The 27,509-nt window shown below is 44.5% G+C and overlaps 1 protein-coding gene across 2 annotated transcripts in view; it reads left to right on the forward strand.

The window, feature by feature from the left end:
• The window catches only part of LOC126556912 (translational regulator orb2), a 195,869-nt gene that overhangs the window by 104,536 nt on the left and 63,824 nt on the right, over positions 1–27,509 (forward strand). The window contains exon 4 of one of the 2 annotated variants that reach the window (XM_050212469.1): positions 8,664–8,693. The exons of the other annotated variant lie outside the window; for it this stretch is intronic. Coding sequence (XP_050068426.1) covers positions 8,664–8,693 — 30 coding nt within the window. The remainder of the gene's footprint in view (positions 1–8,663; positions 8,694–27,509) is intronic. 2 annotated transcript variants of the gene reach the window in all.

Consider the following 27,509-nt stretch of genomic DNA (forward strand, 5'->3'; position numbering starts at 1 on the left):
AGAGCCACCAGAACACCACAAAAGCAACGCAAAAGTAGCGAAACCTACTTTCGCCAAACTCGATGACCACTTTCAAGTGGAAGGAAAACAAAACATAAAGCTCGGCACAGGAAATTTCAGCACCAGCGCTCGAAACAAACGCTTGACTCTCACACTCACAGTGGAGTTGTTGTTGCTGGATGCTAGCGGCCGAACACAAAAAAAAGCTTCAACCGGTAATCCTCGAGCGGTAATAACCAATAACGCGAATCTTCTCACCCAAGCTCACTTTGAAAGCAAACCTCGACCTCGGGAAAGCCTGGAGAGTCGCCCTGCCTGCAACGATCTACCATCCCGGGAAGGCTTTATGAACTTGAAGCCTTCGAAAACAATTTTCCATCCCCCCCCCCCCCCCCCCCTTGATGCTTGCCAGTGGTCTTCCTGGAAGGCATACCATATTACTGACTCGCTCGTTCATTCACTTCGGCACTTCCTTCAGCACGTTGCAAATGTGTGTTTGTTGCTGTTCGCGCAGGAAGGTGGGTGGTCCGCGGGCTGTAAACTGTCACGGGAGCCGGCGGAGTCTCTGGGACAAAATCTGACAAAAACAAACATGTTTATTATCGTAACTTTGGCCACTTTTCTCGTTTTCTTGTGAAGTGAAAATTTTGGCCTGATGGTAAGCGACAGCCGGGCAACCTATCGGCGGATCGGATCGGGGAGCTGGAGGATCGTTTTGTGCGAAAGTTTAAAGAGCAATCATCATCGCCATGCCTAATGATTATTTAGCGCGCAAATGAAGACGCATCGGTCGGTGGGTGGTTCTGGTTAGCGTACAATCAAATTTGTCCTCGGTCTTCTCATTCGCTCTTTTGCTAGTGGAGATGCTCTCAAGCTTGCTTTTAGTCTGTGTTTTCGTCTTTAATGTTAAGTGCTTAATATAATTGTGAATTATGAGACCATCGAAGACGAGAATGATAACAATCCAGACATAAATAAATGCATTTGGAAATTGTTGTTGTTTGCTGTTTTGTGACACTGCTAATAGCATACCAATTATGCTATTAATAGGCTAAAGTAATACTAACCTGTGCAAAATATAATTATTTGACACAATAGTCTAATTCGAAACCGGTGACCACGGTGTAGTTTACGGAGCATCATTAATGGTGAATTGAAATAGTTCTTAGAAACACGTTTCATTCAGCTCTACAAACCCTAATTTTTATGCTAAAAAACTATCCAACTTTTTCTTAGAAGTTGTGCAAAAGGCTTTTTGACTGGATAGTTAAATATTTTTCACAAACATTCGATCGAAAACACGCCCAACACTAATGTGACAGCATCGTACCGAATACGATACTAATGGAGGCGCCTGGTGGTGTTAATGGTATCGCCCGCATTCACATCACATCGCACCCCACACGTTGACCAATTATGGAGGGATATTTTGCGTCCGAAAAATATGCAGGCTTTCAGCAAACTTGCTCTTTCTCCCTCTCTCACCATGCATAAACAACTCCTGTCCCAAATAGTTCATGTAACATGGGACACATTTTTCAAACACGTTTCAAGCCGGGTCTCGAGGATCGGTTCGGGTAGGTTTGCCGGAAATCTATCTAGATGAACGAACCTCTGAACGATTGAGAAAACTCCCGAGCTTCCCCGAGCTGTCCAAAGGCTAGCCATTCGTAAGCGTTTAAGCGTTTCTTAAGCCACCTCTCCCCGGCGCACACACTGTTCCCCGGTTACGCCCGGAAGGTATGCAAATTGTTACTTTCTGTCATTATTCGGTCCAACCCCGTTCGGCGTTGAAGCATTGCCGGAAAACAAGCTGAAAACGACATAATGACTCCGACGACCGATAACGACAGTGTCGTCATCTCGTACACTTTGCTATCAGGACGTTTCAAGCCAGCCTTCTGATGATGATGAGGAGGAGGAGTACGCATGGCAGTGTCGAGAACCATGTTGATAGCCGCACGCTGATGTCGGTCGGTCGGTCGGTGAAGGTTCCCCGACAACCCGAGTGATGGTGCCACCTGATAACAAGCAAATCAGACGCTGTTTTTCGCTTGCACGGCTTCGCCCATCGCCACCGCACGCTTCAAATCAAACAAATCCCACGGGTGCAAATTTCATACAGAAATGTCGTCATTCGTCGGTTCAAAAGGTTAAAGAAGACATCCTCTCGGGAGTACGGGATGGGGCACCGACCCAGGCTAGCCTGCATGTTCTAACCAGCCAACCACTCCAACGTTCACTCAAAACACACAAGCACACATACACACTTACACAGAAAGAGCTGCTGCTTTTTAGTCTTCAAAGCAACTTCCCTTTGACACACCGAGAGGGTTTTCCTTCAATTGGTCGGTGACATTTCGTTTCCAAGAACAATTTGCGCAGAAAAACAACACTCGTCTAGTTTGCCAGCCCCAAGCCATATTCTGCTACTCTCTCTTTCTGTCTGGCACCCTGCCTCGGTACTGTAAGGGTTCCGGCCTTTTCTACACCGATTGCTAGTGCAAGAGTTAAGCAAGCATAAAATTGGACTGTCACTTTTCAATTCTAACCCCAAACCGTGCTATTGCCACGCGGTGTCGCTGTGTGTGTGTGTGTGTGTTATTTGCAAGAAACTCTCCCATCTTCATTGGCAAACGAAGTCTAGTTAAGTTTTTCCCATCCACCCATTTAGAGCGAATGATTTTTGTATAATCAAATGCCAACGGTGAAAAACCACGGACAAAAATGAGTCGCTTTCACCCTGCCGGTACTGCCGGTGCAGTGTGGCCGGGGAAGAATTCTTGACAGTTGGTAGCACGCTTTGGCTCTGATTCAATTGAATTGTGTCAGTTGTTTTCATCAAACATGACAGTCGGCGGGGTTTCTCCTCCGCCTGTCGCCAGTACCAAGTCAAGACCGAAAGCAATTCGATCCGGTACAGAGCGTTCTGTATCGTACCGACTCGGGAGTGTTCGATTATCTCTGCGCTTGGAGCTGCCAGTTATCGACTGCTATCGAAATCAAAATCAGAGTCTGTCGTCAACCGCAGAGCAGCCACCGCGTCACTCGCCGTTGACCTTTTACAACTCGTTTGGCCAAACAAACGAACACAACGGGTGACATTTGGGACGACCGGCAGCAGTTCCTTCGGTCAGCAAACTTTCGGTGTTGTTTCCTTTCTTCCGATTTTCCAATTCATTACCTTTGCCAGCAATTTTTATGCATCTGCAGCGTAGCAAAAAGCTGCTTCACCCGGCACACAAACAATCGCACCATTCGTTCTGTGGCCAAGATGCCGTGCCGTTCGTTTGGATTTTATTTCCCTACCTAGGGCGGGGTAAGGGTCGTGTCGGGAAGGTTACTGTAAGAACTTTGCTTTGATTTGATTGATAAAATCCAATAGCACCGGGCGTCTTTCCATTTTATGGCTTCATCTACCAGTTGGCAAAGTTTTCGGTCACTCAAGCATCATTCTGTTGCAATAGCGTTGCGTTTTATTCATGGGGCTCATGAAACAGATTGCATAGCTTTCAGTAAGTAGAATAACAATCCATAAGATGTTAAACATATTCTTTTCCCATTTTTATACAGAAAAAACTATGTATAAAATTATGCTGCGCCTTTTAGACATGCAGGGCAGCATGAATGGCTTGAGAGGTTTATTGATATAAAGTTTGTTCAAGAATTGACTATGGATGTTATGGGCATGATTTTTTTTAACAAAATTTAAAATTTAAATGCTCCTTCGCCTTCTTCTTCTTGTCTTAACAACTGTCCGGTTTTCCATATAGCGCAGCAAGCTCGTGGTTCGTTCTTCTCCTCCACACTCGATGCTCGAACAAACCGCCAAAGATGGTCCGGAAGATGCGGCGCTCAAACACGCTTAAGAGCCGTTGCATCCTCCGCTCGGATGGTCGAAGACTCGTGGCCATATAGGACCACCGGGCGAATCTGTGTGCGATATATCTCACATTTCGTGCGATCTCGAAGCGTTCTGGATCTCAGCAGACGGTGAAGGCCGTAGAAGGCACGATTCTTCTGCCATCGTTGTCCGAAGTTACAACAGTCCCAAGACGGCAGAACTCCTCTACTACCTCGAGGTTGTCACCGTCGACTAACATGCTGCTTCCCACTCGGGTTTTATCACGATCAGAGCCTCCGGCAAGCAGGTATTTCATCTTTCGATGTCTTGCCAACGATGTCAATGTCATTCGCGAAGCCAAGAGACCGGTAGAGACCGGTCGTACGACACCTTCCAATGCTATATTGAACAGTAGACGGGAGAGTCCGTCCCCTTGCCTCAGACTCCTGTGAGATTCGAACGATTCCGACAGCATGTTCGATACTCTCACTTTGCACTGCACCCCATTCATGGTGGCCTTTAGCAGCCGGATCAGCTTTCCAGGAAAGTGGTGCCGCTGTATTATATTCCATAGCTCATTTCGATTTATGATATCATAGGCCGGTTTGAAATCGATGAACAGGTGGTGCGTAGGGATCTGGCGCTCTCGGCCCTTCTGGAGGATCTGCCGAAGAGTGAAGATTTGGTCGGTGGTGGATTTGCCTCCAACAAACCTCGCTTGGTAGCTGCCAACGAAATCTGTAGCAAGGGGGGCAAGTCTGCAGAACAAGATCTGGGACAGGTTCTTATAGGCGGCATTAAGGACTGAAAAGGCACGATAGTTCGAGCATTCCAGTCTCAGTTTCCACTCCTCCGGTAATTCTTCCTGTTCTCAGATTCTCGTAATCAGCTTGTGCATTTCGACGGTAAGCCACTCCGGCCTCATCTTGAAGAGCTCGGCCGCCAGTCCATCACTAGCAGCAGCCTTGTTGCTTTTAAGCTGCTTGATGGCAACCTCATCCAGAGATGGCGGAGGCACTTCGTCCTCTGCACTATTGTTGTCACTGATGTTGTTGCTGCTGTGTTGGTGCTGCTTTTGACTTATTCTGCTACTTGCATCAACCTCTCCTGATCCGTTCAGGTGTCCTTCGAAGTAGCACTTCCACCTTTCGATCACCTTCCACCGCTTTCACCTCTAACAAAACGTTTAATTCTACGGCCAAATGACTCAAAGAATTTAGATTTAATGGAAACCATTCATACGTCTTCTCTGCCAAGCGAGTATGAACTTTTGTGGTCCGAGAATAGAGCGATTGCTTTGAAAAATTAAAATATTTGCAACGGAAATAAGTTATAAAACCGACAGGACGCATCCCAGCCCAGCGAACGCTGGTCGATGCTTTCTTTTCTTCTATGGTTTTTATCCGTACTAACAGTTTCCATTTCCATTAAATATTTTCAACCGTACACTCTTTATACTCGTTCCGTAATCTTCTGTTTAGTCCTGCCAATGATGCAATTTAATTTTTGGTAGCAGTCAAGAACGATGCAACAGAGAGAGTTCCTCCATTCAAAAATGAGATATGCAGTACGATATTCCGTGTTCCTGATGAATCAAGTACTGCTTCATTTTAAGCCTCTTGTTTGTATTTCTATTTTATTGCGATGTGCAAGCGTTTAGCTGTGCTCTTTTATGCGATCGATTTTCTTAGCTTTTTTCGGCTTTTTTCTTCCATCCATGTTAAAGGAGCAATCGCTTTGCTTTTGCTCGATATTACCCATAAACGCTCTGCCTCGACGTTGTTCCTGTCTAATGTGTACAACGAATGAATGATTTTTGTGCTGTTGCCACTACTACTGCTACTACTGCTACTATTTCAATTCCAGAACCGCCTCTTAAACTTCACTCTGAATGATCACATTTCCATGGCTTTCCTTCCCGCGCTTGCACTGCTAATAAATAACATGAATAATGAAGCCAGCAGCAGCACTCAATGACAGGCATCACCGCCCCGCGAAACCCACCATTCCACCACGGAACCAGCACGGAAGCGAACTCAATGGAATGCATTTTATCGCAAAATTCCCGTGCTCGAAATTCGAGATTCTTATCCACTCGCTGGTGGCTCAACGCAAATCAACTAACACAACTGCTTCGTCGTACACACGTTTGCATATGTATAAGTGCAGTGGGTTGTTTCCAAATGGCGAACCTATAATTGAGCCCACTTCCTTCGCACTTCCCGTTGTTGCCCCGGCGCCGGAAATGGTATCGTCAAACAGGACAGCGATCATGGGTGTGTGTGTGTGGTGAATGGATGCTGGAGTTTTTTTTTTCCCACACTCTCTTTCCAATTCATTCATTTCTTCTTTCTCAGTCGCGGTGACACAGGGCAGTGTGTAAAATGGATGCTAGCAGGAATGTAGCAATTTCCTGCAGCCGTTCACTGGCACGGCAAATGGGTATCGTTATTGATTGTGGAATCATCATGTTACCGAGTGGAGGAACCTGCGCCCGGCAAGGGTACAACCGGTACAATCGGACACGGACGGTACGGGGTGCCACGATTCAAGGAACACTTAGAGAGCAACGAGGGTTGAGAGAAAAAATTGAATTATCGACCAGGAAAATAGTCTGTGTCTGTGCAAGTGTGCCTGTATCCTATGCCGAGTTATTTTAACCTCCGATAATGGGAACAAGCGCTGTCGATACTCAGTTACAAATTTGGTTTAGTGGGGCTAAAAATCAAATTTACCATAAAAAAGCGATACCTCAGAATAACGGCGTTTATTAAGTGTCGCGAACCTACCAACCTACAGCCATTTCGAATCTCCTCCTCGCTGAAGCTTTTATCCTGAGCGCCGTAAACTAAATTACGCCATTTTATTTTTATCCGATCAAAACGGATGATACGGTTCCAAAATCTGATGGACGTTTAAATATTTTTTAAAGCCTTCCTAAAATTCCTTCACAAATGCTTCCGTTGTGTTTGGTTCGAAAAATAAATTTGTTCCGAAAAAAAAATTACTCAAGCATTTAAACTTACCTTTTTTTTGTACCGGCCCGTTTTCTCTTTTGGTGCTATTTTCGATTCAACCCTTTACAATTCCCAGAACACAACTGTTGCTTGATTTACAGCCACCCGGTCGGCCGGTGTACGCCCGTTTCGGGCAGATAATTACTATTAGCTAGCTTAATAATAAACGTCCAAACCGGCCGTTCATCGACACGATAGAAATCTTAATTAAAATCCAATCCAGCCAACCAGTTACAGTGCTATTGTTTGTGTGTGTGTGTGTGTGTATATGTAGGTGTCCATTTAGGCTGACCTTTTTTGGGGATGGGTGATGATCCTGAATCGCTTCTTACCTGCTTTTTATTTAGATCCTCCCAACCCCACTACACCAGCGTCCCAAAGCGTCCGTAAACCAAAAGGGGAAAAGTTCCTTACTTTCAATTTTACAAAGGTTTTACTCGGTTCGCAGCTATTTGGTGTACCGGTGAGTTTCAAACCTTTTCCAACGCAGATGGAAGAGTTCATTCGTTCCAAACTCACCCTGTCAGAGCTCCCCAACCCGGAATGGTGCTTGAGCATATCGCTAAAGTTTTAACGACCTCAGGCTCTCTCGCTCTCTTTCTTGCCAACCACCATAAATTAAACATTCAAAAACCGGAAGACACAACACAACAGAAAGGCCCATCATAGGTTTCCCTGTTTCTGTCGGAGGGGTTTTGCAGGTTTGGTTTATCTTTCCTGCCACCAAACTCTCCTTTACATTCCTTCGCTCTCTACTTCGCTCTCGAGCTTCACAAAACCAACTGCGTAGGATGAGGAAGGGAAACGATATGCCTTCAGGAACCGATCCCGAATCGCGCAGGATAACTTTCCGTTTCCCGAAACATGGCACTGGGCCCCCTTCCGTGGGAGGGTAGAATGGGGAAGCGTGAGCCTGCTCGTTCTCTAAAACCTCCAGTGTATCTCAAAAGCTGCCAGATAAAGATAAATATTTTTTTAATTGTTTTTTTTCCTTTTATTCATTTTCATTCGGCGCTATTTCTTTACCCGCTGATGATGATGATTTCTGAATTTGCTTTATGAAATCTATCATGCTGGCTTTCGCCGTACCGCCAACGCACAACACCGAACTCGATATTCACACGAATGTTCGATTTTGCAAAGGAAACGAAAACACGCTTTTCCACAACGAAAGCACACTTTTTCCCGAAAAGGAAAACAAAAGCCGCTTTTCAAACATTTCCCACCAATCGGTGCGATGGTTTTGTACGCTGGCCGGGATCGTCGTACAGGCAACTTTTACCGGCGTATTATTTGTGCCTCATTTACCCGGTCGTAACCGGGTGGGCCCTGGTGTGCATCCGAACGAAGGGTGACGGAAAGAGTTTAACTTTATTAAATGGAACAAAAGACAATGCGACCTGGAGACGAACAAAGCGTGGTTTGAAATTTTCCATTTAATCAATCGGATAGAGCAGTTAGTGGAACCGCATATTGTTTTGTTGCAGCATTTCTATGAAGCCTAGAAAGAAGAATTATTGATTTTAGTTTGCTTATTTGAAAATTTTGCTATTTGTATTATTTGCTTGTGGTTCAATTTTAACAGAACGCTACCTAAACAATCATTTGAAATAAATATTTATCGGTTTTGTGTTTGCTTGTTGCGTACTACTATCCATTACACTTTGCATTGGCCTTCACCACCAGCACCATCCAGCCCCGTTGCACCCATTGGCAAGCAAACAAAACCTTCATTCCCTTCACCGTAACAGGCGCTACTCTTTGCTAATGGTACGTTTTATTTCCTTTTTGCATTCTTACAGGAAAACTCGATTTCCATGAATTCATCCCAGGTAAGTGTGGCAATTCTTGGTTTCCTATTTCGTGCTCCTCTTCTTCTCTGCTAGCTTTTTCTCTTTTTTTGTTGTTGTTGTGTTTGTTTTTTTCCTGCCTTTTGCAAGAATGAAACAAAACCTCGAAATATGAACACATTTTCGGTGACATTCGTCCTGCCCGCGTTCGTCGGTGACCGCTTCCTTCGCTCTGCTTTCTCTCTCTCTCTCCGGCCCCCTCTTTTGCAACTTTGCACCTTTCGGAGGTGGTCTGACTTTCTTCAATCAATTCAAGCATGTTATTCGCTCTGCAGCACGCACCTGAGCTGTCTAAGCTGACACTTGAGGATAAAGTTTTCCACGGCTTGGCAACGTACGCACGGCACTGTCGCCTCCCAGCGTCCAATCGAAATGAAACAAGAGACGCCGCCGCCTATTCTTGGCATTCTTTTGAGGTTTAAGTACGCTCACGCCGGGTTTCGCTTCGCTAAACCGTCAACCGAACAACACAAAGTAACAAACAGAAAACAGAAACAGTTGAGTGATGAGACACCGGCAACAACGGCGTCAACGACAGCGCGCGACGACACCGGTGCCGAATATCGAAGTTTGATCCCAGCACTTGTGCAGGTTGCGGGGAAAGCAGTTGGTGCGAACGTGGGGAGGCGAACCTGTGAAACGATGTCAACAATTTCCACTTCTGTTCGTTTACGTTTTTCATCTCCAGTTACATTACATCCAACACGGCCGAAACGTTTCCTCCCGATGCTCGATCCTTTCCGCGACCATCTTGACTAACACCGCGGCACACAGCGTGTGGATGTCTATTGCTGGTTAGTGTCCTGGTAGAGGTTACGCTGACGCTTCCGAACAATTGACGAAGCATACCGCCTCTAAGCCTCTCGTCGTGAAAAAGGCGCGTTCGATTCGATGCAAGTAGTTGTGTTGTTCTTCAAACAACAAACTTTTCATCCTCGAAAAAGAAAACAACTACCACCGCTGCTACATACTACAGGGTGGCAATTGTGGAAAGCTCTCTTGCCCAGTGTTGCCAATGACGCGGAAGGGAGGAAGTAAATTCTTTTCCAAATATTTGTTTATGAATAAAACATGTACCTGTAGCAGAGACAGGACGTGGTCGTGCGCGAGAAAATTCACCGAAAAACAGTCAAACTGGTTCGCGTTCGCGCCTCACACATAAGCTCAGGCTATGCACACACGCACGCAGCTCGTATAAACGCTTCCACCGGAGAGGGTGGCTTTTGGGGGAGGCCAAATAAAACGAAAGCAGCATTAATGATGTTGCGAGCGGTGAAAAAGGAGGAAACAGCAGCACCAAGCCGTATGGTGGCACTGTTACTGTGTGCTTAAGACTGTGTTATTAAGACTTGACTAGTACCGGCAACGGTTTGGGAATGATTTTTTGAGTCGTAATGTGCGAAATGGTATTTAAATAGCGAAAAATTCTAACCAGATTTACACACACACTCCCGACCGAATCTCGCCGTTGCTCGTCTCGTATGACTTTGTAATAAGAAAACTATATTACGTAGCGTTAAGAAGGATATTAAGTAGCGGTAAACTCACACCATCATATAAGCCTTTAATGGGAAGTTCAAACAGTAGCGTTGTATGCTGAGAGAACGGTAAGAAGATGTAGCTTATTCTAATTTCTAACCCGAGTGGAAATCGTGCCACAACGCTTTCACAGCATAAGCTTTTTGAATAGCTTCATGTGTGTGAGTCAATGTGTTTGATTTTATTGCATTACGCTGTCACGCGTTTGCAAACATCATGGCACCGGTAGAACTGAGAAAATCCATACTAAGGTAGTATTAAATTTAAACTTAAAATACTTCTATCTCGAACCACCACACCACATGCACACACTCGAAGTGCCACTCATAAAATGGCACAAATTATGAGCAAACTTTCCCACCAGCTTCAGCGTGATCGTATCGCGATCGTGCGAAGAAAACAAGCGAAGGAAGGTAAACTTAGCGCCAAAAGCGCTTATAAAATGTTCTAACGCAAAGTCAAACATTCGCATTTCGGAACATGTTGCACGTGGGTGGTGTTTCGCGTACGGGGAAGAAAAAAATCTAAAATTTTCCAAAACATTTGCCAACACAAAAAACAGCTTCGTGCAAGCAAATCCAGACATTGTCGCGTCGCTACAAAATCAACCCCTCGAACTTAAACGATTTCAGCAAATAAAGAGAGAGAGAGAGCGAGTGAGTATGTGAGTTTGGGTTCGACCCAAGAATCGGGAACTTTCACCATACTTGCGGTGAAAAATGGCGCAAGCAAACGTAACGGGGAAGAAGAGAAAAAAACTCTGCCGCTTCCTTCCTGACTACGTACAGGTTTCGAGGTTCGAACCAGATTTTATCGGAAGTGGAAATTTATGGTTTCCAAGCAATCGAAAAGACGTACGCAGAATTGCCGACAGGGTGGGATTTATTCTTTCGACTAGCTCCTACGCACACAATTCATCGTCCCCAACCGCCGTCTTTGCTATTTTTACCCACCACGGTGGTGCTTGTGTGAATTTTAAATAAACGGTGTGCGTGTTCACTGCTGCATTACTACAGCACGCGCCCGACCTCGGTTCTTGCTTCGTGCAATGGCTTAGCAAATAAACGCGCTCCTGGAGCACCGCCGAGAGGATAAGCCGAAGATTCTACCGCTTCAAGAGTAGTCGCAAGTGTTTGTTGTGTGCCCGTGGCCACGTGCGTTGTTCGTTGTTGCCCATCATTTTAAGGTAATCACTTTTTTTTTGTGCACTACATCCTTTTTTGGGTGCGACTTCTCTTATCGAACCCTCATCACCTCGTTCGTTTGCTGGGACGGGGTAAGGTAAACGTTATAAATTCAGTCATTCACATTCAGGCTCACATTTGTGCTGTGTGTTTTTAAGTTGCACTTTTGCTTGCAAGCTCATAGAACGTATTTTTCCTTCATTACGTCAAAGTTTCTGGAATGGAGGAAATAATTTCCACTGGTGGGAAAAATTAAGTAAGAGTAGCGTTTTCTGTTCTCAAGGGACAGCTGGACCACTACCTTCCAGGCATGGATCGATGGCTGGAGCTGGGAAATAGAAGTTGAAAAGAGGGAAGAGAAGGAGACAGATTGAACACGTTTTAAAGAAAGAGCGATTAATTTGAAAGACATTTACGATTTCCTGAAATGAACTAATGAAAGCACAACGACAAGTACTTTTTTCCATCACCAATTAGTTCAGTGCTACCGTGAGCGCTTGTGGTGAAATACAACTGTTTTGTTTTCGCACATCATTGTATGACTAATTGAAAGAGGATTTAATGGAAATTGAAGTTTTGAGTTTGAATTAAAGAAAACTTCATTAAATTCGAATTTTTTCTAATTATATCCTCAACAGTTTAAAAGCTGTCAAAGCATTAAAACCTGTGAAGGTTATGAAAAGAGCCGAATCGTCTTCGTGAACTTATTATTAAAGTTGTTCAGCTTATTGGTTGAAATATCTTTCAGAATATATCTTGTTTATTTGGCTGCTCATTGCGATGCTTTTTCAGCAAGCTTATTCTATCTCACGAGCACATTAATCCCCACAGTCTTTCTGCATGGCTCGGTGGCAGAGTTTTTGGAACATCGATGAGCTCGGGAGGTTTTTACGTTAGATCACTTCCCAAGTATCTTTGAAGACTTGGTTCCGTATCAGACAGGTCGACTCTCAAGCAAACGCTGCTGCACCATTGACAGACCAGTAAGCATGTAGAGAAAAGTTCTCTACAAGACGGTCGACAAGGTGTAGGCCACCTCTATATCTTTCAAGATGCGATACAGAGGACTTGGATCACAGTTAACACTAGTGATTGAAAAGCTCCTTTTTTAGAAAAGATCGGAACGAACCTAGTAGGTGTTTTTTAAGACAAACGTTAACACTTGGAACATAAAAGCAACGGAACGAATCTAATAGGCTATGACTTGTGACGACATTCTCTTCAGTAGTTAATATCCTTGGTGCATAAGAAAGAGGACGTGCTCCAAACCCAACCAAATTTAAAAGGTTTTATCTGGAAATAAATCTTAATCAATATAACCCGGCTGTTCCACGCGTAATAAACAAAAACATGTAACTCATAAATACGTTATAAGCAACATTTGTTGCAACGAAGCCTGAGACACCCGACGTTTGCTTCCAAAACGAAACTGATACAAATCAGTAACGGTACAGATACTTTATAAAAATCTTTCCTACTTTTCTTGCTCAATCTATCCCCGCTCAAAAGCATACAATCAGGCCAATCACCAATCCGCGCATACACACACATACGCTAGCACGATGGAAACACAGTTGAAAAGAGCATCCTCCCCAGCCCATTCAAGCCTGTACTGCTATCCATTTTGTCACCTGCTGCGCGTTGCAGTCAATTCCCCTTTCCCAACCGAACGCGAGAGTGCACTCATCTTGACACTAAAAATAGGTGACCACTTCGAATTATTGATGAACATTCGAGTATCCTCGCTATCGATCGTCCCAACTGCCGGAAACATGGGGCTACACCACACTCGAGTCAATTTCGCTGCCACTGGATCGAGAGAGCGTACTCACTCGGCCGTGCTCGGGTGTCGGTCGATGTCCGTTTGCCCGCTTGCTACCGGAACTGTCAGCTACACCGACGAACGGCATAGGACGGAGCGGATCGTACTGCCTCAATCTTTTGACGGTACACTTGAGCTGGGAAAGTGCTAATCAACAAATGAAACCCTCTCGGTTTGGTGGTGGGGTTCCCCGGGAATGAGCCCATCACATTGGGATTGGGAAATTCGAGCACGAGTACTCATCTGCCACCACTCGCTTCTGTGATCTCAATGTGGGTTTGAAAGGGAGTTTTTTTTTCGTCGACCGAACCCCGGATGGTGTGTGAGGCAAACGTCGAACGTTGGGTTATCTTTAATTCGAGCGGAATTGAAAGTTTTCGCCTGGAAGGTTGATGGTACATGCGAAAGTGGGTTCCTGGAAGGGTTAATTGTAGAATTTCTAAACTGTAACCAAGAACTATACTTTGAACCTAGGGTTGCTGATGATTGACCTAACATCTGGCAAATGTTGTGTTAGGTTACATCAAAGGCCAAATTTGCCGCTGGCACAGGACTTTTAATGTTACCGCTGCGTTGTTTCCTGTTTACAGCTATCTACATACTCAATGATACAGTGGACACATTTGATGCTCTTCAATGAATAGGCACAGGGCCACGAGGGTTGAGAAAATTTTGATGAATTTAGCAGCTTCTCAACTGCTTTTCCCGTGCCCGTGGACACTTTCCCTAAAAAAATGACAAAATTCTTATTATAAACATGCTGGTTTTGAGGCTTTTTTGTTTGGGGTTTTGGTTCAAAATTATTTGTGTGCTATTGTCGGAACTTCCAACCAGCGGTAAAGGTTAATTTGCTAAATTAATTTAAATTTCAGCACAATAACTTTTCACCAGGCAATGCACTTTTGCTTGCTCATCCCGGTGGCCGATGGTGCCTAAGAACGGCCCAAAAAAAAGCCTCCCCTCATGCCAGCTTAACGCTAATCCGCAAACAAGCAACAACAGAACGGCTCACCAGCGAACGCCACAATCAAGCAACATTATGCAACCGTCCGCCGCTATGACAATGTTTTCTGCCCCGCGCGATACCACATTAATCCAATTTCGAGCACTTCCGCGAAAGAAAACTCGGCCCCCGCCAGCCGGCTATAGCTTAAGCCAATCTTGTCCTACATTTTACCGGGCTTTAGACACCACCGTGTGCACCATCATGTCCAGCACCGGGTGAGGGTGAGGGTGGGCGATTTACCCTCGAAGGCTTCTTTAACCGAACATTCGGTCGAACCGGCTTGCGCCACCGAGCGAATGAGCGCAGACGAATTGCGAAAGGCAGTTCGGCCGTCGGCCAAGCCCGGTACTACTTCATCCGGTCGATGCCGTCCGCCAGCGGAAGTAAGTTATACTTCGGTGTAGTAATTTATGGGCGCGTTTTAAATTTCCTCATTAAAATTCCGAAAAGGAAAATTCTCGCCAATCAGCAGGCCCAGCCAGTTGCGTCGTTGGGATGTGTATGTGTGTGAGTATTGCTTTATCGGTTGAAACGCCCAGTTTACCAGTGCTTTTTTGGCTGCCCTGTTCCGTTTATTGCCACAAGTAGAGCTACTGTGGACTGTGTGTTAAATAAGTGCGGAACTTACAACAGAACTGTACGGTGGATTTTTGTGTAACGTGGCTGCCAGTCGGACAGTAGCTTTAAGTTGTTGTGCGTTCGGAACTCAATATTCCAGATACTTTAACAACATTCTAGCGGGATTTATGCAAGCATTACAAGCTTTACAAAACAAATACAAACTCCTCGTTTCGAGGGAATCATTTAGAGTCTCGCTTATTTAAGCATCATCGTATGCGAGTGATGCATATAACCCCGACCAATATTTTTACCCCCAAAAAAATAAACCACTCAACGCACAAACTCTAACTCTTTCTGAGATTATATAAAAGCCAAAGTTTCATACAGCCGGGGCTGCTACTTGCCAGTGTGCCGGAGTGTAAATTCATGCTGTATCATTCGCCTCCACCATCCATCGCCCGCTATCCCGCATGTCACATACATCATCAGGATTTGCAACGTCGTGCAAAAAAAGTAGGTCAAGCGATAGGGGGAGGTTTTTTTTTTTTGCATCCTCCCCAAAAGTATCCAACAAGTTTTGCTTCGCTTGTTTCGGGAAAAAACGCCACACCACATCTCCTGACTTTTCAGCTAAGGAATATGCACACGAGAAAAAAAAAACACCGAAAATCCACAGCTGAATTTGACACTTTTGCGTGAGAAGCAATGCAAAATTAACGTTCTATCGCGTGGGTTATACAGACACACAGACACAGTCATGGCTAATCATATGCACAGCACGGGGCGGGTGAAGAACTCGGGAAAAGTTTACGTTACGGGATGCTAAGCAAACGGTACCCAAGACAGTGGCGTAAATCTTCCTTCGTCCTAAGGCTTGATTTGGGCTTCGAGTTTGCGAACATCGATAAGGATTCTTTGGCCACTTTTCTGACGTTTTTTTTTTCCTCCGAAGCTCATGTTTACCTACTCCACCACGATACACAAACACACGCACACACACTAGAAAAGGATCATTTCTATCCCTTAAGTAATCTGCTCACAATGAACAGGATCCTTACCTTTTCCAAAAGGCCTTGGTGTTGTGGATGTTTGGGGCAAAAGTTTCTAGCTGCTGGCAAGTGTCAAGGAAAAAAAGAAGTTTCCTGCGTATTACTTTTAATTCACAAACCTTCTTCCTTGTTTTTTTTTTAGGAAACAACAAAAGGAAACAAACGCACATTACGCAAAGCTGTGAATATTTATAATGTGCCTCACAGTGAGCGAAGCGAACGGAGTTTCCACTTATGAGGCTTACTAAGTAATCCCTTTGCTTTAATAGTGAAACTTTTGAAACGTTCACAACCTGCGTTGTCTCGAGTACCCTTTTTGTCTTAGCGTCATTTTTGAAATGTATCTATTATTCAACGTTTTGCGGGAGGGGTGGGTCGTACAATGTAAATTTTAAATATCTGAAAAACCCACAATTTGGCCGGCGCTGTACTTGAGCTGCAAGCGGGAGCACCGTTTCGAGAGCATAGGTGACTGATCGCTATTAAACTTCACCATTTCGGGCTGCTAGCCGACAAGCGCAAGAGCACTAACTTTGCCGAACAACAGTAACAAAGATCACATCAAACAAACAAATGCCAGCAGCTGCCTGGCAAATGGATGTTGAACCACGGTCGCTTCTTACTTCCACGAACAGTTCGCCTAACTAGCGCTTTCGCTATGGTTGAAAAACGCATGAAACCTCCGACGAAGATGGAGCCCGCTTCAACAGTACACACAATGGAAGCTAATGTAAACCCTCACTGGAATGGCAGATTCATCGTGAAATTGTTGTGCCTGCAAGGAGAAAGTACCTGCCTGGTGAAAGTGCCTGCATGAGGTCAAATGTTGCGGAACTTTGGTTCTGCATTCTACCGTTTCTACCTGAGCATCATTGCAGAGAACAAAATTTCATTCTACCGAAGCGATTATTTGCATCGAATTATGAAACATTCACCATTACAGCACCGAATTGGTTGCATTAAGCTTGGAGCTTGTTTTTGTAACAAAGGTTTTCCGATGAATACTTACAATGCAGCCCGGAAAATGCGTTCAATGATGTATGGGGCATTGTTTCTCTATTTGCTGCTGTCAGCGGGAAATAAATACATGGTTTATGGATTTTTAAGTTGCCATGAAACCTTTGTGGTTCGTTGTTTTCTGACTTTCATTTGTGCCGTAAAATGTAACAACGCTTTCTGAGTAGAGATTTGTACAATTAGTGTCTGAACCATTCACCAAACTGCCTCAAGTGGTTTGCAGAAGAGTAAATAACCTTTGCAAACTAATTTGTCTTTAAAAACAATTTAGAAACAACGTGTATTTTGTACAGCAATGCTACCTATTTTCTGATTATTATTACATTTTTTTCGCGTATTAAATTTCAATAAAAGGTCTAGATGGAATTTGAACCCTAGTTCTGCTTTCTGAAGACCGAAAGCGCTGTCTTTTCTACTACCAGACCGCTTCAATATCCCAAATTTTCCATCCCAATCTTTCTTATCATTAACGCAACAACCTTCGGCCCATCGAGACCAAGATCTCGATCTTCTGCATCATTATCCGGACACATTTATCATCTTCCTTCGGTGGGGGGGGGAGGGGGGGTGGCCCCTACAACGGTCACATATTTCCTGTCGATTTATCCCGACAACCAAATCATTGAAGACTATTACGATGATTTCGTTAGCCACCATTTATAGAGAAAAAAAGGCGCCGTGGGTTTCCTGTAACAGAGTAGCAATGTTTCGCTCCTAGATGGGCATGAACCACGGAGAACCGTTTCACAACCCCATGTGTGCAGCTGCTTCGTGCAAGGTTTTATTACATTTTCATATCCTGATCCCCTCCGGAGGGTGCCAATATGTGTGTGCGCCCGATGGCCGCTCGTACAAACGATGAAGATTACATTAAACGCGCACACACGGTGCTGGAGACGCCCTTCATCCGAGCCACCGGGAGTGGATGTAACCGACCCATCACCTTGCACGCTTGTCATCTCGGGCCACGTTACTTTTTGTGTGCTTGTAGTTTCTTTTTTACGGCTTCTTTTGCTTGCGAAATAAAAAGCAAAATACATATAAGCTGCCAGTCCCGGCTGTGCAACAACACATGCATTACCCGATTTCATATGCACCAGGGAAAACCTCCTGGTTCGTCTTCCCTGCTTGGTCAGCTACTTCATCATAATCAACGGACAGAAACGACACACGCTTCTTCACCAACGCTCGGGCGCCCAAGATGGCAGTTGGGGTTCTCGCTCGCTGAATCTCGTACCCGTGATTCATTTCGTCTTCGTCATCCAACACGATGCACCGAATCAATGTGGGCGGATGGGTAACCGAAAGCAGGAGCAGTAAGAAATATCTACAACATGCAAAATCCATGCAAGGGTGTAGGAGTTGTCGGTCGCTCGTCCTACACCGGAGTTTCGTTGTTCGGCTGAGGAAGGAAGCAATTCTTTCTAGCACTCTTCACATTTTTCCGAGCTCTGGCTTGTAGCAGAGGTTCTTCGCCTAGGTTTGCAGCCATTATCGTATCCCTTCTTCACTGGAAGACTATCACTCCGGAAAGCATGAAATGATGACTCCCCTGTGATAGTTCGTTCCGTTTTCCATCCATCCACACACACACACACACACACACACACACACACACACACACACACACACACACACACACACACACACACACACACACACACACACACACACACACACACACACACACACACACACACACACACACACACACACACACACACACACACACACACACACACACACACACACACACACACACACACACACACACACACACACACACACACACACACACACACACACACACACACACACACACACACACACACACACACACACACACACACACACACACACACACACACACACACACACACACACACACACACACACACACACACACACACACACACACACACACACACACACACACACACACACACACACACACACACACACACACACACACACACACACACACACACACACACACACACACACACACGGATGGATCCGTGGGGTGTTGTAAATGGAGTAACAAAAAAACGGGTCAGAAAACGAAACATGCATCCATCGGTGTCGGTCCAGAGTCGTTGTCTTTCGGTGTGCTGGCCAATGTTCCACCAGCAGCACCACCACAAAACATGCACGAAGAAGTACAATGCCGTGTCAAAACGTTTGCCTTAAAAAGATCGAGACCTTTCGGTGTTGGTGTTGCTGTAAACAAAAAAAAGTGAGGCCTTAGTAAGTTTTTGCACCCAATTGCATCACACAGCTCCCCGGGAGAAGAAGCATGTTTCTGCATGTACTGTACGAAAAATGACCATCACTCATTTGGAGACCCTGCTGCTGGTGTTCGTTGCGTACAGTGGCAGCCCAGGCGCCCTGTTTTGTGCACGAGTGATTGGAAAAGTTTTGTCGGTTGAATTAATAAATTTTCACCCAAACCTGCCGCCACCGATGTGTACAAAAAGCTACAAACAAAATAAAAAAGAAGGCAAAACATTCAACATTCTCTTCTTAATCCAAACCCATCATAACCCCCCCGACGACCAATTGATCATGGGGTCACAAAACTGGTATGGCGTTCGATTGGAAAAGTTTCTACTGGGATAGTGAAAGGAAAAACGCCTTAAAATGTTGTCTCACAAATAAAGGACGACACACACGTTTTCCTGGTGGCCACAGTGCTCAATAGGTTCAGCATGTAAAGAACTGTAATTGGGTGTCAAAATTGTGCACAACACACGCCTCCGCTGTTCGACTGCATGCTAATTTTAACTATCGAAACACGTTTGTCATTTTGTTGTGTTTTGTTCTCGCTCCCTTCCGCCGATGTCTTGTGATAAATTAGATAAATATAATAACCTTGCATGTTTGCACCCTTTTCTTCAGCCCGACTTTCTCCATCCGCGTTTATGCAAGGAAAAGCGGCTATAAAGTCCACTTTTTTTGTCGACAGTCCAGAGTAAGCAAAAGGAAAACATACGCTCACGCCGGTTTATCGCTGGCTATATAGCGGGGTACGGTATAAAATTTATGACGATGTAAATTCGACTCTTAACACACTCTTTCCCGACCGGCTCAAAAATGTGTTGGACTGAGCAACCAGCACCGGAGTACCCTGGCCAACGGAATCAATAGTACTTCTTTTTAACAAGAATTCGTTCCCATTTCTTTTTCTCCCCTGCTTGGTTTATATCATTCAACAGCAAGAGGGAGAATTAAAAGCTCGCATACTCATACATACGCATACTAAAGCCGCGCCAGTAGCCAAATATCAGATTGCAAACAAATAAAGCACACCCCGAATGCTGTTTTTGACCTTTTTTTTTGGGGTGTAGAATGTGAATTGTTTTACACCTCCATAAAAAACCTCACACAATTCCACTTGGTTACATTCGAACGGAAAAAGTGCCAAACTTTTTTTTCCAATGGCCAATTGTGCGCAAGTGTGAAACAAAAATCCCTACATTTTTTTAACTTTCCACACCGACATTTTCCCACATCAATCGGTGAAATGATACAGCAACTCTCTCTCTCAAAAAACATACGTAACGAAAGCTTCCCCCAATTGTATGGTTTGTTTGCGCTGGGACAAGTGTGCCCCGATAAATGGACGATAGTAGGTCTAGCTCTTGTGATCCGTCCAAATACTGCATCACTGAACCATTGACGACTTCCTGTGCTTTACATCCGTGCCACCGTGTCAAGGGGGTGTAAATTGATGAATGTGCAAGCTTTCGCTTTTATTTCCTCCCTTATATGGATTGTTTATGTGAGGGATGGGGTTATATTCTTCTTTTATATTGATCTCGAATTTTATGTTTATGGTTTCTACACTGGATGTTTAAGCTAAGCTATTTAAATAAAACATGTTTTTTGCTCATACTGAAAGGTTTTGTTTTATCCTTTTCTTAGTTGCTTAGATAAAGTGTTCCAATTCAGACAGTCTACCCGAGCAGGGTTCTCCAACTTTGTACAAGGTGGAACAGATGGTTAATCATGTACAAAACAATAATTGGATTTTAGGAGAGGTGAGGTGCCTGGGTTGGAAAGTAGTTCCTGTCGGATGTTAGACGGGATAGTAGAAATATTTTAATAAAAATTGGCCAATGAGAAAATTATACTCACGGAATTTGTAGATATTAGATTAGCAGTTTCAATACGAAAACATTTTTTACACTTAAGTTAAATAAAATTTCATTTTAACTTTATACTTTATTGGATACAATCTCTACTACATGTCTGCTTTAAGTAATGCCAATAATGAAATAATTTCTTCTACACTATAAGCGCCAACGATTCGGGTTTCAGATCTGAAGTTGATGTGCAGTTTTTTGTCCTTCAAAATGAGTCTTTATTCAGATTTAAACGTATTTCATACGAGAAAATGTATTTTATTTTGTGTAAACCAATCACCCCTTCTTTGAATTTGTCTTTCAGGTAATCGTTTGCTTGAATTTCGACGAGCTCCAATTGCAACTCATAGGGCACAATGCACAACAATTGCTTGTGGATTGTGGAAAAATTGTAATTTCTGAAACCTTTTATTCTACTTAATCTTCAAAAAATCCTTCCATAAAAACGGAATTTAAAGGTTAACTGTGTGATTGCTGATCCTTCAGATTTCTGATACTCCAGAAAATACGTTGAAATTGTTATCTGTAGCTGTAGCTATTGTACAAATCCAAATATTTATCACGCATTACAATCGGTATTGCTCTATTTTTTCCGCTACGTAGCCTGCTTTTTATATTTCTGGCCTAATAATGGAAGTGCAATTATTTATCATCAAAAATTGTTTTATTCTTCTCTGAAGTGTTCTCCAGCTTCATTCATACACTTTTGCATGCGATAAAACTATTTGTCGAAGCACTTTTTACACTCTATTTGAGATACCTCAAAAACGTAGTTTTTGACGCTTCAACAGCATCTTCTGAGGACAGCATCGTTTACCACGCATTTTGTTTTCTTGATGTGCGCGTGTATATAGTAGTCATTGGGTACTAAATCAGGGCTATAAGGGCGGATGACCCATCAATTCGACGTTTTGACCGGTCCAAACAAACGATGGTTTGAGCCGATGTGTGCGAGCTTGCATCGCTCATGGTGAAGAATGATGCGTTTTCTGTTGTTCGTTTTTCGAATTTCTCCGAAGACTTCTGGCAAACAAATTGTGGTGTATCATTCAGAATCGATCGTCCGTCGATCTTAAAGTGGAACAGTCGCACCAGAAGCACCATGATCGTATTTTTTCAACATTCCCTTGCACCAATCGACACGAGCCTATTTTTGAGCGATTGTCAACATGTGCGGGATCTAACGACATCAATTTTTTTTTACGGCCTGGTGTTAGTGCAAAATTGTGTTTATGCTGGTGGAAGAAATGTCCAAAGATGTCTCTATCTCGCAGTATGTCACATGGCGATCTTGTACAATTGGATCTCGAACGACATCTATGTTTTCGGGCACAACGGCCGTTTTTGGGCGATGTTCTCGAAATTCGTCATTGAACGATCGTTGGCCACGATTAAATTAATTTTCACTAGTTTGCAACAGTGCTATAGGATGGTGCTTCATCGCCATAGAAAAATTTTAGTTCTCCAAAGCAGTCTTGTATTGATAGTCCACGTCGAAAGTTGTTGAAAATGATCGCACGAAAATGTTCACAGGTCAATTGAATTGTATTGGAGATACTGATTTGTTCGAGTCAATGTAAACATCACAAATAATGGACTTACGTCAAAACGTTGTTAGTGTGATTATGTGGCCTAGGCCAGAAATATATGTAGCAGCCCACGTATCATTTGATGTGCCGAGAATTCCTAGTGAAATAAAATAAGATGAATTGGAAATTATTTATCGATGAAAATAAATATTGAAATCAGCACTAAAGCTCGCACGGGAGGTTCTCTCTGGTTTTTAGTTTGGATAGCCCTGGTATGGAGGATTATTTTCTCCAGCTACGGAAAAATTATATCAATAAAGCAACATCTTCATGTCAAGTCACGAGTTTATAGTACAAAGATTAATGTATTGCATTTAGCAAGTATGCAATAGAATATGACATGACAATACAATCGACTTGTTTGTAAAATGATAGCATATCTTTAAATGCCAGTAGCATCTCCTAATCAAGCAAACCCACAAACACCAATCACGCTTAAACATTCAAAATGAACAATAGAAACGTTGCAACTATGTTACGCGAAATTCTGCTGAAATTTCCAAATCCAACAGCTTATGGCACAAGTGCAACACCATTCAAATGTATGTTGCGATTTCATCCGGACGCATAACGAATAATCTTTCCCGAGCTCGCTTCTCCTCGCGTACACCAGAGTCTGCCCACTTTCGTTGAGTTATTGGACAACTTGTGTACTTTTGCCGCCAGTTTACGCCAACCCAAACAATGATAAATGATCGGGCTACACCGCACACTATTAAACGGTATGGCCACACGTACACACATCCACCCGAAATACCTTCGCTGCTACCGTGTGCTGTGAAAACGCGCACTAGCAGCGCACAAAAGGGACAAATTTTCCCAACCCCGCAATGCATTTCATTTGCATACCCAAACTCGGCCACACAAACACACACACACACACACAAACCCTGTGTGCTAGTTTAAAACAAATTTTATTAATGCACTTGCAAATGTTGCACTCATTGCTAGTCTTCGACCGGGCGGGCATGTGGAGAACGCGGCAGCAGCATAACAGACCAGTTCAGCCACACAATGCAAACCGATGCAATGTCGAAGTGATGAAGTGTAGCCGGGGTTTTGGATTTAGCAAAACAAACAAACGACACTACATTACACAACAGCACTTCAGGAAGTGTGCCGGCGACTGGAACCAACCAAGGATGCACAAGGGTTACCATTTAAAATCGCTCATAAATCTTGCCACTCTTGTCGTGGCAACGGTCGTGACAGTTTTGCACTTGGTCCGAATCATCGTTCTCTACTACACCGTTCTTTCCACACCATTCCGGCCGGCCAGATTTGATATTTCCTTTTTTTTTTGTTTGTATTCTCTCCTGCCGCTCACATCAAGGTACGGCCACCGATTCCGACCCACCCACAGATTGTGATGATCAAATGCGGTGAAGCGAATGCTGCTGGTGGACGAATGTGAGGAGCATGAAGCTTAACATGAGGGCTTAAGCACAAAAGCTCAGCCCAACACACACACACACCAACATTGCCACGGTGCGGTACTGGTACCAGCACCGTATGGCAGCGCTGGTAACTGGAGGAACTCTGTTCATTCCCATTCTCAACATCACAGCTCCGGGATTATATGATCTGCGTTGAAGGAGGTGCTTCACAGTACCGGAAACGCAAATTTTCGACAGTATCACATTCGTGGCCCGGCTTGTCTCTATCTTCCTACCCCCTCCCCGCAACGAAAGCTTCCACAGTTGGGCTTGATGATGTGCGACACAGTAACTAAGGGTAACCCTCCTTTGGGGGACGGCTTACGTGCCCTTCCCGGATGTGTGTGTGTGTTCTGTTCGCTTTTGCTTTGATTTGCGTTCTCGTAGAGTAACCTTCACTCCTGTAAACCGACTCTATAACGATTTTCTCCGCAACGCTCCCGATCCTTCCCCCGGCCCGTGGCAACGCGGATAGCAACCGGAACTCAGTCCATAATTTTACGATGTAATTGAGAAACTGATTTCGGTAACTTCCCGGCACACTCGGACGGATGTACCGAATGAAGCGACGAGCGGAAGCTTCGGGTGCACATTGGTCGAGACCCTTAAAACTTTCAAGTAACTTTCTACCACCACCACCACCACCATCAGCACGTAACTTCAACTCACCGTGTTCGGGCGCTTTATCTCGGCTCCCGGTTCGGTCAGTTTCCTTACCGCTTACACCCGCGCTACGTAATGAGGCATTTGGGGGTTTAGACGATAAATTAAGGTCGTTTCGAGTTTTTACGGTTAAGACGCTTCTAAAATATCTAAACTTCACTCTTACTCTGGCGCGCAGTGCCACCACACCGAATACACAAAGTGTTGTGCTACTGTGCCTCGTTTTTTTTTTTCTTTTTGGCAAAGAAATTGCAAAACTTAATTTAATTCATTCGGCGCACTGTGCACTCTACGAGCTCTCTCTCTCTCTTTCTTGGTTGTGCTGGTGGATTCGCTTGTCGAAACAGGTAATTGCGATTGTTTCTCCAGCCTCAACGCACGGAAGGTGCACCATAAATCGTTCGCTCTGGGTGTGCGTGTGTGAGCCACTACGAGAAACGGAATGTTTATTATCGTAAGTCCCATCCACCAGCCATTTGTCTCGACCCGTTCAGGCGCTGGCTCGAAACATTGCTTCCATTTCGAGACGGCAGGTGGCGTACGGGCGGTACGGCTAGAGATTAGTGCGGGAGGAAAATCTTCAAAACGCATAACACCGTTATGATATTCTTCAATGCCGTCTCGCTCGCCGGTACGCACAACAAGCCTTCCGATTGGCCGAAACCGATTCCGAGAGTGGGTCGTATAATAAGTATTATGGATTTCGGCTTTACGACACGACCACGGCCTGCTATCTCTGGTCTCTCCGCCACCGTATCACACTGCCATAAATCAAAAGGCGCAACGACGAAATTGTGACCCATTTGGGAACGATCCGTCACTAAACTTAACCACATCCACTACCATTTAGGGCGAGGAGTTTTCAGCAAATGGTCAAGTTGTGTTATGTGGCGTCCGAAAAGCACGTCAAGAAAAGCAGTCACTCAATGATAAGAAGTTGCGGTTTGTTTTCTGCCTCGTTTCACAACAAGCGGATTCGGTGTGTGCGTGTGTTTAAAGTTGTGTAAGTGAAGTTACTTCCAGCCTTACTACACTCTCAAGGCTAGTCACTATCCTTCGGTTGTTATCGTTGGCAACTTTTTTTTTGTCCAAAAGAAATTATTGAAAACATTCTTTGAGCATTGCGAAAGGAAAAAGCTCAATCGTTTGAGGTAGCGAAAGCCTTATTACCTGCCCACATAAGCTATTCCGGGAAAACCTTCTGGGGGCGACCAAAAAAAAAATGGAAAAGCGAAGGCTTACACAAACAATTGCTTTTTTGCCGTAAGAAATTATGCGGCGCATAATAGCAAAACGATTGCGAAAGGAGCCATGGAAACACTTTTTGGCAGTTTATTTTATTTTCCGTAGGCAAAGGTGAGCCATCAGTTGAAAGAAACCGATCGGGAGTATCAAATCTTCCACCCACAGGGAATTACAATAACGAGCAGATAGCGTCACGTGTCGCTTATTGCTACGGGATGCTTGAAATTCGATCGGAACAATAAAAATACAATAGGCTGTTGGTTTGTTAGAAAATTGAAAGATGGTGGAATAATACATCATTTACTAGTACCGCTCGGCTGGACAAGGCTTCTCTATTTTTATCCATTTAATAATGCAAACAGAGAGAATCAAACCCGAGAAACGTGCTGCCGAACAATGTCTGTACCAAAGTATTAACTGCTTCAGATATCAGTACGAAAGAATCTTTCCCACACAAGCTCGTTTACGAACCAATTATTACACTATGATTTAGCGTTTTCGCCCCTTTAACACTTCCTCATTAGCTACTGGTACGGTGACCCTGTAATTGTTTCACGATATGCCCCTGTTTTGGAACAGCAAACAGCTTACCAGGATCGACGTCATGACCGTGCCCTTCGATAACGTTCGTTCGTCCATAAATAGCAGTCTGCGTTCTGGTCTGGTCCAGTATTTCGTGATAACTTCTGCACGGCTAACGGATCCCCCGCTGTGATCCCCGGATAACCTGAGAAAAGTTAAACTTAAAAACGCATTAGTGTCACTCATCATGCGCGTGTTAGCTGTAGTGACAGTTTTAGCCCTGGTGCTTGGCACCACGTTCGGTTCCACCGTCGAGGAGCTGCAGCAGCAGCTCGATGAGCTAAGCCAAGAAATCGAGCAGGAAGTACAGCGAAAGCGGGCGGAAAACAGTGATGCTATACTGGCCACCAACAACTACGTCCTCTCGATCATGGGCAACGATACGGTCAATCTGCGCGAGATTGTTGCCACCAAACGGGAACAGCTCGAGTTGGATCGGTGGGAACGGGCGAACGAAACAGCCGAATGTTTTGACGATGCATTTCAGCTGCTGGATACGTACGCTTACCTTACCGGATGGGATATTAGTTGGTGCGCGGTTGTTGCCTACGAAGAAACGAATGCCGACGCCCAGTACACGTTCTATTCGCACGCACAAACGATCGTCCGTGAAGCGGCCCGTGCACTAACTCTTGCCTCGGAAGCATACGCTTTGCATCCCGTGCTCGAAGATCAGCTCGAGTATCTGGAGCAGGAGCTCGAATATCTGCGCTTCCTGTGGGGTAACTATCAAATCGTGCTACAGAACGAGATCGACGGGCATGACGAGGTGGCCGAACAGATCGTGCAGACGACGCGAGTTTGCTTCTCCGGGGTGTACGATGATGTAGACTATTGGTTCAGCTACCTTGACAACTCGCTGGCGGAATGTCTTGCCGCTTTGGAGTAGTGCTTGAATCGGTGCTTGAAATCCCTTAATAAATACGACAATACGAATGATAGTGGAATCACTAGGTTTTG

The sequence above is a fragment of the Anopheles maculipalpis genome, chromosome 2RL, assembly GCF_943734695.1.
Source record: "Anopheles maculipalpis chromosome 2RL, idAnoMacuDA_375_x, whole genome shotgun sequence".
NCBI lineage: Eukaryota > Metazoa > Arthropoda > Insecta > Diptera > Culicidae > Anopheles > Anopheles maculipalpis.